The sequence below is a fragment of the Lampris incognitus genome, chromosome 2, assembly GCF_029633865.1.
Source record: "Lampris incognitus isolate fLamInc1 chromosome 2, fLamInc1.hap2, whole genome shotgun sequence".
Lineage (NCBI taxonomy): Eukaryota > Metazoa > Chordata > Actinopteri > Lampriformes > Lampridae > Lampris > Lampris incognitus.
This window is the reverse complement of record NC_079212.1, coordinates 133,059,317-133,078,420: the sequence shown is the minus strand read 5'-3', so window position 1 is coordinate 133,078,420 and position 19,104 is coordinate 133,059,317. Positions and strand designations below refer to the sequence as shown.

Here is a 19,104-nt window from a genome sequence, read left to right as displayed (position 1 = left end):
TATTCTTAGATTTAAAAACAGAAAATAATTCCATTAGTTTTTTTTAATTAGTACCATTTCATGCAGTTCCATCACCGGGTTGGTGGGGGCGATAGAGCGTCTTAACAAGTTATGCATCGAAGAAGAAAAGGAGCGCTGATTTTGAACGTTGAAGCAACAAACGAAGTTGTGATAAGCTTTGACACACAGGTGTGGCACATAAGTCTCTGGTATGAGCGAGCAGCGTGAGGAATCTCCCGAGCACCAATCTAGCTCATTCTTTGTGCTAACATCGGATAAATAGTATATTTTATTCACGCTTCGAAAGGGTTAATCTCTCGCAGGTAACTGAAGGGGATTTTTCGTTTTCGCTCGTTTTCCACTTGGCTTGACTTGACCCTCTACTTAGCTAACATTAGCATGCTATCTGAGAACAGCTAGTCTAAGTATACAACTAACGTTAGCTAACCTAGCTGAAGCGCATCAACGGCGGCTTGCCAGCCAACTGATGAGGGTGGTTTCAGAAAAAGGGCATTGATTTGGTCAGCTTTTATTTTCAAAGTTCAGCTTTAAATTGTAGCCAGACGATGACACGGTTTGTTATAATTCGTTATCCGCCAAACTCCAGTTCTCTCTACATTCAATTTAGATATCACAGAAAGGACATGATGGAGCCGTCTGTGCTGAACCTGCACAACCAGTTCCAAAATCTGCGAGCCCATGTAGACGTCCTGAATGAAGGCATCGAACCGCGTAAGTACCCACAGTGTAGGCATTTTTCACATATTTTGACTGCCTCAACGTGTATTGCAACTGATGGGGCACAGGACTGACTGCACACACATTTCGATGTAACGTCTTGATGCATCTCAATAATCCAACCCGTGATGAAACGTTTTTCCAAATAAACGCTGTGTCCAGATGAACTAATTCAACTTTCTGGTATTTCCTTACCTAGATTATTGAGCGTGCATCAAGGCATTACATCAAAATGTGTTTGCACATCTAAGAAGTCACTTCGATGAGTAATGAAACGTTTCTCCCAATAAACATTGTGTCCAGATGAACTGATTCAGCTTTCTGGTATTTCGATATAACTTTTCAGTAAGGGACAAGTCGGAACCTTGGGTGGGGTGGGGTGTCTTCATTCCCATTCCCAAGTATTCCTTATTGTAGCTTCAACGGTAACAACACAAACAATCGTTATTGCGCATGTCGTTATTATGGCCCAAACTTAACTTTTGGCAGACTTCCACAAACAAATCATTAACAACAAAGTTCCTCTAGACTATATCTGATAAAAAGCAAGTTGTGATCCATGCTGGCCAGCTCTCCGCTTCTTTAGGAAACTGAAACATTTTTATTTTTGAAATGGCGTTTGTTCCTGGGGTCAGGTTGCGCCCCACAGCACAACAATCATGAGCCCAATGTTAGTCTGCTCATCAAGTTAACTTTTTACTCCGTTTATAGTTGGTGCCATATAGCCAGTAACCGCAAACCCAATAATAAACAAACACAGATCAGAAGTTCACTTCGGGCCAGGCATATAACCTTGGCAATGCGCGTATATCTGTAAAGTGTCTGTAATGGACCAGCATTTCCATGTTACGTACCAGAGAATCGCCATTGTCCGCATATTCCCTGTAGATCATAACTCTTTCCACCCCCTGCCTGAAGGTATTTTTTTGTCAGTGCCATGCAACTGAATTGCTCATTGAATTTTGTTGACAAGTACACAACACTCCAAAAGTATGTGGGTACAATGTGTAGAATGCAGCAACAAACTGCATCCTCTTCCTGTGTTGTACTTAGAGTTCATCCAGATGGCAGTGAACTTTGAGGATTGCCGTAAGAAGTGGCTCCAAGCGGATGAGGAACTGTGTGCCTTTAAAGAAGTGCTTACTAAGGCAGAGACGGAGAAAATTGCTCTGGAGGTCAAACTAAAGCATGCTCGCAATCAGGTGGACGTTGAAATTCGACGTCGGCAGAAGGCTGAGGCACATTATGAGAAAATGGTACCTCCCGGTTAATATACTTTCCATATTAACTATATCTGCTCGATTAGGCTTCAAACATTCTGCATACATCTAACTTATTTTTCTTTGCTACTGCTATTGTTGCTTATTTAAGATCTCTGTCAAACATAGTATTTTAGGAAAAGCAGAAAAACAAGGCGAAGTCTAGTTACTTTCTGAAAAACAAACACAGCCAATGTGTTTTCTTAGGAGAAAATATATTGCTGCTTGGTATGGTGTGCATTATTTGGGGGGGGGGGAGTTAATCAGATGTATATCTGTGGTTTCTGTGACTTTATGTGCTTGTGGGTGTAGGAGCAGCAGCTGCAGCTTATACGCGAGTTGCTGATCCCAGAGGCCAACAGCAGCGGTATCCACCTTAGTGAGGAGCAGCGCTCCGCCCTGGCCTTCCTTAGTGCCCACTCCAAGGCAGCGCAGGATGCCAACAACAACCTCCACTCCAACCGTAGGTCAGAACCTCCTAATCTTTTGGTGGGACAGTTAGAGGCACACAGATACCATGTGTTGCTGACTAACTGCAAACGTGAATGCCAGATTTAGTAGTACCGAATAATACTTGAATGTCCCCTCTCCAGTGGTGTCATGTCGATTTTATACAAAACGTTTGTCAGTAAGCACACAACAGTGTTGTGGTAGTATACTCTTGATACCTGTAAACTTAACTGATGCCAAGTTAGGAGCCTGAATATCTAATGGATCCAATTCTATGTCTAGACTGAAAGCCATTACGTTTTAGCTTATAAAGATGTACATTTCGGTCTATTGAGCCTTACTGTACTTACTTTAGGGCAGTGGTTCACAGTTATGTACCATTAAGGCCTAACAATTTTAAAGTTTACAGAATCACTAAACTCTTAACTAGTTGATTTCACTAATTTGTTCACCTTCAACTTGAGGAGGTGAAACTAGTGGAATAAGATGGTGTAGTGTTTGAAAGGAAAATCTGCTTGGTCATGCTGGCCTGTGGTTGGGATTCACTGTTGTAGGGTATACAATTCAAATTTAAAGGAGGTGATTTCTTAATGTTAGCTCGTAAAATCCAGCCACACATGAGTTTCAGTACCAACATACTCGCAGATTGTCTTGTACAATGATATATTGTGTACTGAGTCTGTTCATCTTTTACAGATTAAATACTGTTGATAAATCAGGCTCTCTGTTGTCAGATATCAGCTACGACCAAACAGATGACTCTCTGGTATGTTTTTCCCCTCGAGATCTTCTGCACTTTGTGTACTTATATAGTATTTTAAAGATGCAACCTAGACTGAAATTTGGAATGTATCCAAATATTTAATGAGAATTTGATTCGCATATAGAAAATGAGCAGTTTTTATTTTTGTAATACTAATCATATTTTGCATAACCTAGCAATGTTTTTTGTTCATTTGCAAATATTACAACTGTGAGTAATGTAGAAATACGTTCAAAACTAAGGATCAGACAAAACAAAATTATCTTTCTTTACTTTCAGCTCTTGTATCAAAACGTTCACACAAAAACAGTTAAACTAAACCGTATGTACTGCTATGAATCACAAAGCAAACGGGTTTTGTACGGGTGCCAAGTACAGACTGGTCTCTTGAATATTATGTGTTGTGTCTTTAGGACTGGGACTCTTCTGTGGTGAATACAGTAAGACTTCGGAAAAGACAGAAAAGAGTGAGTTCTTCTTTTACAACTTTTTGATAAGTTAGATATCTAAATGAGGGGAATTACTATGTTATTGCACCAGGCTATCAAGGGCAAACTTGCTGTGGTTATGGGAACGTGGGTGGGGTGGGGGCATGCACAGTTCATTTTGTTTTTATGCTTCAACCTGTAAAACACTTGAGTTTTCCATTCTTTTTTATAATTTTCTGGGAGGCAGTTCATAGTGAAGAGTGTTTGTAAAATTTCTTTTTCCATCCACAGCGGTCCTCTAGAAAGCTCTCCGAGGTTCCTCCACAGACTATGAAGAAACCTCGCTCAACTGGAGCAGACAGAGTAATGCTGACCTCTAGAATTAGCCATGCTCAAAAATGCTTGTCTCAAATATTTCTGTCCATTCCTGTAACCCAACTCTTGTTGCAATGTCAGCTCACTGGGTGATTACCCTAATGACATTTGTAGAAGGAGGGGAGGGCATCTTTTTAGATATAAACATGGATAATGACTTGTCGGAAGAATTTAAGAATTCTGTGTTTCTTACGATCCAGGTGAATGAGTCCGTTGTAGCCAAAACCACCATTACTGTCCCTGCAAATGGTGGTCCTGTTGAGGCTGTCTCCACCATAGAGACTGTACCCTACTGGACACGTAGCAGAGGCAGGAGTGGTGAGAATTTTCTAGACCTTTGAGATTCAACAACAACAAAGTTTTGTATAGCGCCTTTCAAGGAACCCAAGGATGCTTTACACTAGATAAGAAAAAAAAGATTAAAACATAGATCAAAAGACTACAGACCATAGGCCTTAGTAAAAAGGTAAGTTTTCCGTAGTCTTTTAAAATTGTCCAAAGAAGCAGTGTTGCGGATCTCTGCTGGAATAGAGGTCCAAAGGGTGGGAGCTGCCACACTTAAAGCTCTATTCCCAAAAGTCTGCAGGCTGGTGTGGGGGTTCGAAAGCAAGCCAATGTCTGCAGACCGCATATTCCGGGATGGAATATAGGGGTTGAAGAGATCCGATAGTTATTGGGGGCAAGGGCGTGGAGGTAAGGGGTTAAGGGCATTACAGGTGCGGAGGAGGATTTTATAGGCAATGCAGGATTTGACCAGGAGCCAGTGAAGGTGGATAAGGGTGGGAAGCAGCTGAATTCTGCACATAGCCTGTCTAGGGCTTTGCTAGGTACACCAGACAGGACTCCATTGCAAAATTCAGATGGGAAGTGATGAAGGCATGGATGAAGGTCTCTGCCACAGAGTCTGAGAGTAGTGGCTGGAGTCTGGAGATGTTTTTGAGGTGAAAGAAAACAGATTTGGTGACAGATTTGATGTATGACTGGAATGAGGGTAGATTCCAGACTGACACCAAGGTTGCGGACTTCTGGAGATGGGCAGATGGCGCAGCCATCCATGTTGAGGAGAAGATCTCCAACCTCCGGAGGAGCAGCACCTTGGGAGCCACAGCCATTAGCTCAGTCTTATTGCTATTTAGCTTGAGTAGATTTGATGACTTCCAGATTTTTATTGGATAAAGGCAGTTGAAAAGGGATTGTGGCGGGAGCTGAGAGGCTGGTCTAGTGCTGAGATAAAGCTGCGTGTCATCAGTGTAGCAATGGAAACTTAAACCGTGGTAGCGGATGATCTGACCGGGGGGGGGCATGTAGATGGTAAAGAGGAGGGGTCCAAGCATGGAGCCTTGTAGCACTCCTTGGTTGACTGGGGCTAGGGTGGAACTGGAGTCTAATGATGACAAACTGTTTCCTGTTGGTGAGATATGACTGGAACCAGGAGAGACTTACACCAGTGAGGCCTAGGGTATTCAGATAAGTGGTTCAGAATGGTGTGGGACAGTGTCGAAGGCTGCAGACAGGTCCAGGAGGATGAGAATGTTGATGTGGCTGGAGTCAGCAGCAATGAGGTCTTTGGTTATTTTGAAAAGGGCAGTCTCCGTGATGTGGTGTGCTCTAAAGCCAGATTGGAGGGGTTCACTGAGCTCATGGTTGGACATGTGCTGATGGAGTTGGGCAGCAACCGCTTCTAGGATTTTACTGAGAAATGGAAGGTTGGAGATTGGCCAGTAGTTAGTGAGGTCATCTGGATCCAGGCTTGGATTTTTGAGGATGGCGGTGACTGCAGCCATTTTAAAGCTGGAGAGTACCATGCTAGATTCCAAAGAGGAGTTGATAATGTCCACAGTAATGGGGTACAGGGTAGGTAAACATGCCTTGACCAGGATGGTGGGCATGGGATCCAGGGAAGAGGTGGAAGCCTTGGCCATGGTGACCACCTTAGCAACTTGAGGAGCATCCACAGGGGAGAAAGAGGAAAGGCAGCACTTAAATAGGTGCACAGCAGTCTTACAGAGTGATATTCACTTCATTTGAATAAGTGAAATGAACAAAAATTATACCAGAAAATAAAAAGATTGGATTTCAAGGCATTGGGACTACTTTTGTTTTGATATTTGCTTTCTATAAATTTTATATTGAGCTTCTTCTTGAGTCCCCCAATTTAACACTGATTTGTTTTTTTTTTTTAGTTACCCCAGCATGGGGTGATGCAACCACTACTGATCAATCTGAGACCACTAGTGAGGCTCACAGTACACCAGCAACACATTGCCCACCCCGATTCCGAACCCCTAGAGCAAATGAGGGAAGAAAGAGTCATCAGTTTGTTGTGAAAACGGTATGACCACATTTACTACTGTTGACTTGTTATGAGAACTACTTTGTTCAGCGTCTCTTCCTGGATTAGAGCTACAGGGTTTACACCCTGTTACCTGTAAGCTAAGGTTACTCCTCAAATTGAGATGTCCTTCTTTGTAACACAAAGGTTATCAAGTCAGAAATCTGTGTACCGTGTGGGGGGCGAACCAAGTTTGGGAAGATGTACCTGCGGTGCCAGGATTGCAGATTGGTGGCCCACCCAGATTGTCGAGATCGCTGTCCCTTGCCCTGTAACCCTGCTGCTTTTAGCATCCCCATCAGACATACAGAGGTATTGCGCCCTGTCATGCTGAATCGTCTGCTCACACATACCCTCATGTTTCAATGATTTCTTTGCTGTTTCCATGGCAAATTATTTTAATAATATTTCCTTTGTATAGACCACCCTGGCTGACTTTGCGCCAACTACATCTCCAATGATCCCAGCGTTGGTTATCGCCTGCATTAAGGAGATTGAACATAGGGGACTACATGAGGTAAGCAGGACTTTGTTCAAATAATTTTCCTATTTTCTTCTACCTATGTTACTATTGCAGCACATTGTTTTTATAATTGGTTAACTCATGCAATTATAGAATATTAGAAGCACTTTGACAGTGAGGACTAACTTGGTTTTTTCATCTTGACCGTGCCACAGGTTGGTCTGTACCGTGTTTCTGGCACTGAGCGCATGGTCAAAGAGTTAAAAGAGAAGTTGCTCAGAGGAAAGACTCTGCCTCAACTCAGTAAAGTAGAAGATATCAATGTCATTACTGGTGTCCTAAAAGACTTCCTCAGGAACCTTCCAGAACCCCTGCTGACCTTCCATCTAAACAAAGCCTTCATGGCGGCAGCTGGTTAGTTACTGAGATTAACTAATCCTTTTTATAAGACTTGTATAGCAACAGTAGTCAGTTCCTGTTTGAACATGATTTCTGTTAACATCAGTGTTTTTTGTTATAAGAACTCAGATTCAGTGGTTATATAAAAGGAACATTTGTGGTATGTGCAAGAGTGTCTGGCCACCACGGTGTGTATCATATAATTTGACTTAATTCATTGTCAGAAATTCCAGATGAAGACAACAGCCTTGCCATGCTGTACCAGACCATCAGTGAGCTGCCTTCGCCCAACCGAGATACCCTGGCCTGCCTGATGATCCATTTAAAGAAGTAAGGATTTGACATCATTGGTTGTGAAGTATTACTGGCATGATGGGGAAAAAGATGCTAAGTTGCTTTCCTTTCCATCCTGACCACACATGCTCAAGTTAATTCTAGTTCTCTGTGATAGAATGGGCATAAATAAGAATGGTTGGACCAGGGAAGTGTGACAATAGGTGGGAATTTAGCAGTACCTCCACTTTTTTGCAATGATGAGTCATATTTTTAAGAAATTGATATTCTCATTTCTGTCCTAGAGTGTCTCAGTCTGTGGATACCAAGATGGATGTGAACAACCTGGCAAGGGTGTTTGGCCCTACTCTGGTGGGCCACGCCATTCCTGACCCAGACCCTATGACCATCCTTAATGATACCAGCAGACAGCCAAGGGTAGGGGAGTTTGCTGAGCTTTAAGCCAGACTCGGACTACATGATATTTTTGTCTTTCACTATGGTCACCATGTCAGATTAGGCAATCATAGTGCCATACATTTTTGCTGTGTCCTGGCCGGGAGACTGGCAGCACTACAAGTATGACCCCGACCAATCATCGTGTGCTGCCTTTCACAATCTTGTGCGAGTTCATAGGTAGTCAGGGAGGAGGGTCAGGAAATTGTCAATCATGGTTACAGAAATACTATGTGTGATGCTGGCGGTCTTGAGTTCCGAAAACAAAAGGAAAAAATGACTGGATGCTGTTGTGGCTAGTGCTAATGATAACCTTTGATAACCTAGCATAGCTTAACCAGCTACTCACTGGGTTGCTGAAGTGTCTCAACTATTTCTCGCCAACATTTAGCCCATCTTTTTTTGACTCTGTCATGGTGCTCCCTCGAGGAAACCTGTAAAAGGCAAGGGAATTGTTGCCACTGCTCAACGAACCTTTCCTCAGTTTTGTTGTTCCACCTGACAGCAGCAATAGCAGCATCGCTTTTTCTTTGCCATGTTTATATATGCTGCACCAGAGAGCACTCTGTCATCCTATTGGTCAACATCAAGGAACATGTTGTGGATGTCAGACTAGGCAGAAAAATACAAAAAATTCTGACATGCTAGACTTTTTGTCGGGGTGTCGTGGGGCATCCCAGATGCCACATCGCTGTTCTTTATGTCACACTGCATGGGGTAAAGACTCCTGTTCATCATTCCCGACATTCATAATCGGGCCCAATGCTGGAGATTTGTCGGCAATGACAAAATCATGTCGAAATCGGGCTGAAATCGTGTAGTCTGATCCTGGCATTTCACAAAGTAGATGGGAATAAACCATACCCTCTGACCAGCTGCCTCAGGCCACTATTTATTAAGTTTACTAATAAATAGTATGTATTGATTTTTTTATTTACTAAACATGGTACTGAATTTAGACCTGTTTTAAATAATGCAAAGATTGTAAAGCTGCAGTGACAGATATTATATTTCTAGATCAACTGTTTTTTATTCCCCAAAACATTGTTCTGATTCGCAACCCGTTTACACCTGGCATTAAAATTCATTTTGGGTGGGTGTCCAGGTAGCGTAGCGGTCTACTCTGTTGCCTACCAACACGGTGATCGCCAGTTCGAATCCCTGTGTTACCTCTGGCTTGGTCGGGCGTCCCTACAGGCACAATTGGCCATGTCTGCAGGTGGGAAGCCGGATGTGGGTGTGTCCTGGTTGCTGCACTAGTGCCTCCTCTGGTTGGTCGGGGCGCCTGTTCGGGGGGGAGGGGGAACTGGGGGGAATAGTGTGATCCTCCCACGTGCTACATCCCCCTGACGAAACTCCTCACTGTCAGATATAAAAGAAGCGGCTGGGGACTCCACATGTATCGGAGGAGGCATGTGGTTGTCTGCAGCCCTCCCCAGATCGGCAGAGGGGGTGGAGCAGTGACAGGGATGGCCTGGAAGAGTGGGGTGATTGGCCAAGTACAATTGGGCGGAAAAGGGGGGGGGGTTCATTTTGGGTGATCAGACTGTGATCCAGATTGCTGGGGACAGTAGCCTCAGTTCTGCGCTCTCTTGTACTTTTTCTGTTTTTATTTATTTGTTTAGTTTCCAGCACCCACTCACTGATCACATAGAGTAGGGAAGAACTTTTAAGTCTCCAACTGTCCACTGGACAAAATGAACAGATTTTTTTGCCAACTTTATTTGAACATTTTAACGAAAGTCTTGCTGAGGTCTTGATCGGTACAGCCCTGTACAAACTATGCTGAAGGGGTAAGTGAGCTGGAGCACTCGCTAAACTACGACAGTGGGGATTTAGGACTGCGCTCCCGTCCATCCACCTGGCGAATGTCCACTCTCTGGCCAACAATATGGACGAACTGCTACTCCTAAATGGAAAAAAATCGAACTTTTCCAGTTCTGCTGCCCTGTGTCTTACTAAAACTTGGCTTAGTGAGTATATCACAGACAGTACATGTTAACTGCTGCAGTTCCAACTACTCCAGGCACACTGCGAAATGGAGCTATCGAGGGGAAAAAAAACGGGGTGGCGGCATATGCTTCTACATAAACAAAGTTTGGTGCATGGATGTCATGGTGTTGAAGAAATCATGCACTCCTCATTTAGAGACCTTTTTCATTGACTGTAAACCATTCTATTCACCGTGGGAATGTTCATCATTTATTCTGGTCGGTGTCTATATCCCACCCCGGGCCTGTGTTAAAGAGGCGTTAAAACTCCTGGCTGATCAAATTACAAACATGGAGCGCAAATATCCAGACTCTGTACTAGGGATGTCCCAATCAAGTTTTTTGGGCTCCGATTGCGATCATTTAATATTGCTGTCTGCCGACACCGATCCGATCCGATACATTTTCCTTGAATAACCAATCCAGTGTATATACTTGACAAATGAATAGCTCTGCAATACATTAAGAAAGAAAATGCCTGCATCCAAGCTGTTCCTTAATGGGTTTTTGTTTATTTTCAAAATAAACAGTATAAATATGCCTCTTATCACAAGTCCACTAATAGTGCAGCATTGGTTTTAATTTGTTCTTTAACAAAATAACCAAGTAATTGTAAACAAACTAAAATATATAACTTATTCCACTTACTGCAAATAGTCACACAATTCAACTTCAAAATGGTAGCTGAACTTTGACATTCAGTCACAACAATCAATTCCTTAGTGCAGCATTAAAAGTACCCTCCAGTGTGAGTTGCTTTGGTGCAGCCTTCTTCTTGGTTAGCGAGGCGAAGGCTGCACTGTTAACGAGTTCACTCGTTAAATGGAATTTAACGAGCGAACTCATTAAATTCAGTTTCGTGTTTTTTTTTAGGTGCCTAATCAAGTTAGTGGTATTGTACGCAGCTCTACAAAATCGCCCCACGAAATGCTTGCATTGCAAGTGGCTGTTGGTCTATTTTCATTTTCTATTTTAAAATAATGCCACACTTCAGACATTTAAGCTGGGCCCTGGTCATGCCTGATTCTGCCACAAATTCTGCTCCACGTTTACGACAGCTGCATGACAGCGGACTGAGCGGAGGTGTCGCAAAACAAAACAAAAGATCAGACTTATTTTCTGCTCGATCTGATCTCTTAAAAAAATGCCTGCTCATTATCCTTGGGGATTTTAATAGAGCAAACCTCAGCCATGAACTGCCAAAATACAAGACCGCATGTTAAATTTCCCATCAGAGACAAAAACACTCTGGATCATTGCTACACAATATTAAAGGACGCCTATCGCTTTGTCCCCTGTGCAGCCCTGGGCCTCTCTGATCACTGTCTGATTCATTTTATCCCAGCCTATAGGTGGAAACTAAAATCTGCAAAGCCTGTGGTTATAACTGTGAGGAAATGGACCAATGAGTCAAAACTGGAGCTCCAGGCCTGCCTCGACTGCACTGACTGGAGTGTTTTTGAGGCTGCATCTAAACACTCACTGACACTGTTACATCTTACATCGGCTTTTGTGAGGACATTTATTGCCACCAAAACCTTCTGTACCTTTAACAGCAATAAGCCCTGATTCACAGCAAAACTCAGGCAGCTTTGTCAGGCCAAAGAGGAAGCCTATAGGAGTGGAGATAGGATCCGGTATAACAAAGCCAGAAATACACTCACAAAGGAGATCAGAGTGGCAAAAAGGTGCTACTCTGAAAAGTTGAAAAACAGGTTTTCTGCCAATAACCCATTATCAGTCTGGAGTGGTTTGAAAGACATTACCAACTACAGGAGACCATCCCCCCACACTGCAGGGAACCATCAACTGGCAGACGACCTAAATGGGTTTTACTGAAGGTTTGAAAAGCAAACTTATACACTTCTCACCCTCTCCAGCCACAAAACTCAGCCAACTGCACTCCCTGCCAGCCACTCTCCCCTCCCCACCAAATCCCCACCTGCACTCAGGATCTCTGTGTTGAGGACATGCGCCAGCTCTTCCAGAGACAGAAGACCAGAAAGGCACCAGGCCCGGATGGTGTGTCACCCTCCTGCCTTAAAGTCTGTGCTGGCCCCTATTTTTACACTGATCTTCAACAGATCACTGGAGCTGTGTGAAGTCTCCCTCCTGCTTCAAGAGCTCCACTATCATCCCAGTCCCCAAGAAACCCCGTATCACAGGATTAAATTACTACAGGCCCATTGCCCTAACGTCTGTGGTTGTGAAATCCTTCGAGAGACTGGTGTTGCCCCACCTGAAGGAAATCACAGGCCCCCTGCTCATTCCCTTGCAGTTTGCCTACCAGGCAAACAGGTCAGTGGATGATGCAGTCAACATGAGATTGCACTACATCTTCGAACACCTTGACTCCCCAGGGACATATGCAAGGGTCCTGTTTGTGGACTTCGGTTCAACACCATCGTCCCAGATATCCTCCACTCCAAACTCACCCGGCTCACTGTACCAGCCCCTATCTGCCAGTGGATTAAAACTTCTTGACAGACAGGAGGCAGCTGGTGAGGCTGGGGAAAATCACATCCAGCACCTGGACAATAAGCACTGGCACCCCTCAGGGATGTGTGCTCTCCCCTCTACTCTGCACCTCAGGTGACCCTCCTGTTAAACTCCTGAAGTTTGCGGATGACATAACCATCATTGGCATTATCTGGGATGGTGATGAGTCTGCATATAGACGGGAGGTTGATCAGCTGGCCCTCTGGGTGGTCATAACAACCTGGAGCTGAACACGCTCAAGACAGTGGAGATGACAGTGAACTTCAGGAGGAGCTCCCCAACACTACCCCCCCCCCTCCGCCACCATACTCAACAGTATGGTGTCTACGGTGAAAACCTACAGATGTCTGGGTCCACAATCTCCCAGGACCTACGGTGGACATCTAACATAGACACATACATCAAAAAGGCCCAGCAGAGGATGTGCTTTCTCCACCAGCTCAAGAAGTTCAACCTGCCTCAGGAACTGCTGATTCAGTTCTACACGGCAGTAATCCAGTCTGTCCTCTGCACATCCATCACTGTCTAGTTTGGTTCAGCCAAAAAACAGGGCAGGGACGGACTACAACGGGCAGTTAGGTCTGTAGATAAAACTAGTGGTGCCAACCTGCCCTCCATTCATGACTTATTTTTGATTTTTTTTTTTGAGATACTTTATTGATCCCCGTGGGGAAATTACACTCTGCATTTTAACCCATCCTAGCTGTGTAGCTAGGAGCAGTGGGCAGCCGCTGTGCAGCACCCGGGGACCAACTCCAGTTCGTCTTGCCATGCCTCGGTCAAGGGCACAGACAGAAGTATAAACCCAAACATGCATGTCTTTTTTTGATGGTGGGGGAAACCAGAGCACCTGGAGAAAACCCACCGCAGACACGGGGAGACCTTCTTGCTGTGAGGCAACAGCGCTAACCACTGCACCACTGTGCTGTCTATACACCTCCAATACTCAACTAAGTGACATCTTGAGTGATGAAACGTCAATAAACGTTGTGTCCAGATGAGCTGATTCAACCTTCTTTGAATGACAATGGAAGGTCTACGAGTCCGAATTGGCACATAACACCCTTAAAAACCAAATGTTAATTCACCAGAAGGCAATTAAGGATGTGAGATCAGCGTACTTCTCTGAACTAATATCAAGAAATAACCAAATTCCTTAAGTTCTCTTCAAGGTATTTGATTCTGTTATTAATGGTCCCTCCACTTCTCTTTTTGAACCTGATGTTGAGGTGTCCGAAAAATTTCTCACTCATTTTGTTAATAAGGTGGAGAATATTAGGTCCCAAATTCTGCCAGGCTCCTGCATTCGTTCCATTCCCTGTGTTAATTCTGCCTCTTTCACCCAGTTTCAACTAATTATAATTTCAGTGTTGGAGAGTACAGGCTCTAATATGAACTCCTCCTGCATCCTAGACATCATTCCCACTAAGCTGCTCAAGGAGGTATTTTGAATTGTTAGCCATATTATTCTACAAATTCTTAATAATTTTCTGGCCTGTGGTTCTTTTCCAGACAGTTTTAAGCATGCCATTATTCACCCATTGCTGAAGAAAAACCCAATTTAGATCCCCTGTCCCTAAGTAACTACAGACCAATCTCCAATTTGTCTTTTCTATCTAAGGTTCTGGAGAGAGTAATTTCTTCTCAGTTGATTTCTTTTATGAACACTAATACTGTTTTTAATAATTTCCTGTCTGGTTTTAGAGCACTTAATAGTACAGAGACAGCTCTAGTTTAGGTCACTAATGATCTCCTGCTGTTTGCAGACAGAGGTGACTGCTTGATTTTAGTCCTCCTAGACATAAGTGCTGCCTTTGACATGGTCAATCGCAACATCTTCTTACATCGCTTAGTGACTTGGGTTGGCACCAAGGGCTTGGCTCTTAGCTTACTATGCTCTTACCTCACCAACAGAACTTTTTCTGTTTTTCTGGGTAACTCTACCTCCTTGGTGGCTCAGTTGAGTTGTAGTGTCCCTCAAGGCTCAGTTCTTGGCCCCCTTCTCTTCTATATACTTGCTGTCTCTTGGCCAGGTCATTCAAAATTACGATGTGGTCTACCATTTTTATGCTGATGACACTCAGTTATACATGCCACTAAAACCCACAGATCTTAGCGCCCTAGCAAATCTCACAACTTGCCTCTCTGACATTAAATCCTGGATGTCTGAAAAATTTCTCAAATTTAATGGTGATAAATCTGAGGTCATTCTGTTCGGTCCCGAAAATTACGTCCGCTCTTTTGTTACTAATCTTGGTGGTCTGTCAGGTAATCTTAAACAGGCTGCTAGGAATCTTGGGGTAATATTTGATGATAACCTCGGTTTTGATAATCAAATCAAACCTATTGTTCAGTCATGCTTTTTCCAACTCAAACTAATCTCCAAAATTAGGTCATTTTCATCAATTGGCTATCTGCAAAAAGTATTGCATGCTTTTATCTATTCTCGACTTGACTATTGTAATGTACTTTATTCTGGTATCAGCAAGGACTCCCTCCACCATCTGCAGTTGGTACAAAACGCCACTGCTCGGCTCATTATCGGGACAAGGAGGCATGACCATATCACTCCCGTGCTAGCCTCCCTACACTGGCTCCCTGTTATATTTCGAATTGATTTAAAAAATTTACTGCTCACTTTTAAGGCTTTAAATGGTCTTTTCCCTTCATACATTTGTGATTTATTGACTTGGTATATGCCCCCTCAACCATTAAGATCTGCAGATGGAGCCCTGCTAGTTATTCCCAGGTCTCGGTTTGTTACAAAGGGTGATCGGGCTTTTGCTGTTCAAGCCCCACACTTTGTGACTCTCTTCCTTCTAACTCTTCCTGCTGTACTAAGACAAACCAAGTCTCTAGCTTACATTTCTTTTTATGAAAGCTTTTGAAAATGTTGATATTTGTTTTTAGCTATACTGTTTTTATTTTTAATCTTATTTGGTCTTACTCTTATTTTTGCCTTGTCTGGTTTTATTTATTTATTTTTTGTGACACACTTTGTAGCATTGTTTTAGAAAAGTGCTAAATAAATAAAACTATTATTATTATTGTACATCTGAAGATTGTTGTGTTGTAGTGTTGTTATTCTATGTTTAAGTACACTGAGAGAGCCATGAAACCGAAGTCAAATTCCATGTAGTGCAAACCTACATGGTCAATAAACATGATTCTGAAATCTAGGTGTAAATGTACTAGATATGGTATGAATTGTAATCCAGCTGCTTAAACCACTTCAGGAGGTTACAGAAAGTTGAATTAATTCATCTGGACACATCTGGTGTCCAGATGAACTGATTCAACTTTCTGTGATTTCCTTACTTGGATTGTTTAGCATGCATGAAAGATGCTTCAGGAGGTTGTTTGAGACACATTGTGTGGAAGTAAGCTTGCAAATGGATCCGTTTCTCCAAGGCGCATACATCTTCTCTCTATTCCAAAAACATTTTGTGATGCCTGAGTTCAAATAAAGATGAATATAGTGTATGACACAACTCCACAGAGAATTGTAGGCTGTAGACTTGCTTATTACAAAAAAGTGGGACAAGCTGTTCTAGCCTACATCTGTCATGACATGCCACAAAGCCACTTCAATTGGGTGTCTCTAGAAGTAAGACCATGCAAAGTTTTTTTTTTCACAAGAAATTTGCAAGAAAATGCTTGTTAGTTACCCAGTCATTGTAATTGGAAGTACACAACACAATTCTCTCCCCCAAATCTGCACCCTGCCTTAATATGCCACCCTGCCTATGGTCTTTGAACGTTTGCATTATTGATGTATGCAACTATAAAAATGGCATTCAACAACCCCTTTTGCTTACCTCTATTGGGTGATAATCACCATAACCGTTTTTCTGTGTACATATAAAGTGACAGTTTTGGGGTTGTCTCCCATTTCTCTTGAACCTAAAAGATGGACATGAAAAATGGGTGAAAAGTGCAACATTCAGGAAAAATTTTCATATTGCTCTGGAGAGCAGTCAGAAATGTAATGACATTTTATCCAACTGCTGGAAATGCATGTATGACAACAAGTAAACGGTTAATGCTAGGTGGAGATACCTTTATCCAGATTATAGTCTAGATGTAATTCACATAAAATGCCAAAGGTAAATGGGGCCTCTCTTTCATGGCTGGGTTGTTTTCTATGTTTCCAGGTGATAGAGCGCCTACTGAGTATCCCACAGAGCTACTGGAGCCAGTATGGCCAGCCCCATAATAAAGTAATGGACGATGATCAGCACACTCCAGACTTCGAAGGTAATTTACAGAGGGTACAGTGGAATAGACAATATTTCAAATGTTTTGTTGATGCACTTTTGGCAGTTATTCTTTCCACATAATGTATGTATGCTGAATCAAAATAAAACTCCTTACTTTGTTCAGTGATTTATACAATATCAAGGGATTAGTGTACAAGAAATATTACTAAATTATGGCCTTACAGCAGGTTGAGCTCTCAGGCCTACTACTGAATGGCTTCAGTTGAACTGATTTAAGATACATTCTTTAATTGGTTGTTTGTCTGTAATCCAGTGAGCATGTTGGGACCAGTGACCACTCCAGAGCAAAACATGGTGAAAACCCCCTCCTCCAGCTCGCTGTCCCAGCGCATGAAGCAGACCCTCTCAAGCACCACCATGTAAGAACCCAATTCCTTTCATTCACTAGTTAAAGATAAATTCATTTATAAAGCCCATTCAAAAGCACTAGCTATTAGCTAAAGTGCTGTACAAAGTTAAAAAATAAAGCGACTACTACTTTTGGCTATTCCTGTTAGGGGTCGCCATAGCGGCTCATCCGTTTCCATTTCTTCCTGTCCTCTGCATCTTCCTCTGTCACACCAGCGACCTGCATGTCCTCTCTCACCACATCCATAAACCTCCTCTTTGGCCTTCCTCTTTTCCTCTTCCCTGGCAGCTCCATATTCAGCATCCTTCTCCCAGTGTTAAAAATAAAACTATAGATAGAAATAGAAGGCTAAAAAACAAGATCCACAGCCATTTAAAGCAGTAAAATGCTGAAGTTTCACAGAAACCAATCTTAAAACTTCAATCCCTAAGATTTTGCATTATTTTTGGCATTTGAAATGCGATGACGATTTGCTGATTTTGTTGGACAATCATTCAATATTGCAGACAAGTGTTCCAACATAGTTTGGATGTAGGAGGTTGAGAGAAATGAACCTGTTGACACTGATTTGTCTCAAACTGCAAAACAAGGTATAGCAGCCATTATGGCTCATGTGCTATCAGCTAACCAGTAAATAGTCCAAAACCATGTAAATACACAGTTCTTGGACCAAAACTAATGGAGGCAATCTAAACTTCATGAAACTACATCACCACAACTATATTGACCATCTGTCTGACAGAAGCATGGCCACATTTGCTGCTGTACCAGTTTTGTCATACCCAGTCAATAAATTTCAACAACGGTATATGGAGACTGAAGCGTGTCTCCAACCATGATAAAGATGAAATTTAGTATTATACAACCTGACTCTGTGGTCCAGATGGATAAGATGGTGATTTATTAATGAAGAAATGTTACGGATTGCAGCTTTAAGTCACTGGATAAATCTATCTATCACACTCGAAGGCAAAAGGGTGAAAATGCTTTTTGAGGGAGTGATTTAGTCTGCTATCAGAGTAGATCTAATAGAAGGGGGACTTTATTCTAGAGTCTGGGAGCAGCAACTGCAAAAGCTTGGTTACCCCTAAACTTGAGCCTGGACAGCAGGATGGGCAGCAGAGGCCCGAAGTCAGAGGATGTAATGTGGGGCAGTTGTGGGTTGAAAAAAAAAGAAAGAAAAAAAAGATCAAGAGTCACAAAATCAGTTCTTAAATGTGCTGGGAGCCAGAACAGAGATGCGTGTATGTGGTCTGCTTAACTGGTGTCTGAAAGGAAACTAGCTGCAGCATTGTACATGTCACTTGAGGCCAACTCACTCACTCAAACTCACCCAAATACATAATGACATAATTAAGATAATATTTGGCTTGCTTTGTTTCCCTGATTAATGGATTCTTTTTTCCCCTGCAGATTTGGGAGCAAGAGTAAACCATCAGCTACCTCTAATCGCCGGGTCAATTTCTTTGCATCTCCTCAGCTGAAGTAAGGTGGAGAAAACACTTTATAATACACTGTTGGGTTATTCACTGTGATAACGGAGTACTATATTGTTTGTATCATTGTGGGACAACTGCTGTGCAATTTTAGTTGGTTAGAATTGTATACGACTAACTTTTGTGATCAAATGATGTTTGAACGGTTTATAACCCTATTTGTCATATCAAAAGATGTATGTGCATAGTATTTGACAACTAACAACCTTTTATTGACCAAATCAGGTAACCTCTATGTGAGCGTAAGGCTTTTTAATGAGGTTTTAATGACCAAGCAATCCAGAATTGTGGGACCATTGTTTACTATTTTGTGTAAACACCATGTATTGACAGTGGTCATAATCTATGCATTCATTGGTGTTGGTGCCTCTTTTTATCCTGTGGTTATAACAGCTGAATTAAGTGAGACAAAAAAGTACCTTATCATGTTTCAGTCAATTCTAATTTTTTGCTTGTTTTGTGACTAGGTTGCCTTACTGATGTGTGATGTGTTTGGATTTTGTTTTGCTCTCTGTTGCTTGTACTTATGATCAATTTATATGATAAGCAAAGT

General features: G+C 42.5%; 1 protein-coding gene across 1 annotated transcript; it reads left to right on the top strand.

Moving 5' to 3' along the window:
• The first annotated feature begins 647 nt into the window (after window positions 1–647).
• LOC130108028 (rac GTPase-activating protein 1-like) lies at window positions 648–18,544 on the top strand. The gene is made up of 16 exons (XM_056274863.1): window positions 648–732; window positions 1,792–1,994; window positions 2,310–2,464; window positions 3,144–3,213; window positions 3,624–3,677; window positions 3,930–4,001; window positions 4,214–4,331; window positions 6,206–6,345; window positions 6,493–6,657; window positions 6,767–6,862; window positions 7,024–7,222; window positions 7,432–7,537; window positions 7,786–7,918; window positions 16,581–16,683; window positions 16,960–17,065; window positions 18,469–18,544. Exons 1-16 carry the CDS (start codon window positions 648–650, stop codon window positions 18,542–18,544), a joined length of 1,881 nt encoding a protein of 626 aa, XP_056130838.1.
• Window positions 18,545–19,104: the final 560 nt, after the last annotated feature.

Coding starts and splice junctions, on each gene's coding strand:
- LOC130108028 (XM_056274863.1), top strand. CDS start 648: ATGGAGCCGTCTGTGCTGAACCTGCACAACCAGTTCCAAAATCTGCGA. Junction 6,658..6,766: donor TCCCCATCAGACATACAGAG/GTATTGCGCCCT, acceptor TCCTTTGTATAG/ACCACCCTGGCTGACTTTGC. Junction 16,684..16,959: donor GCACACTCCAGACTTCGAAG/GTAATTTACAGA, acceptor TCTGTAATCCAG/TGAGCATGTTGGGACCAGTG.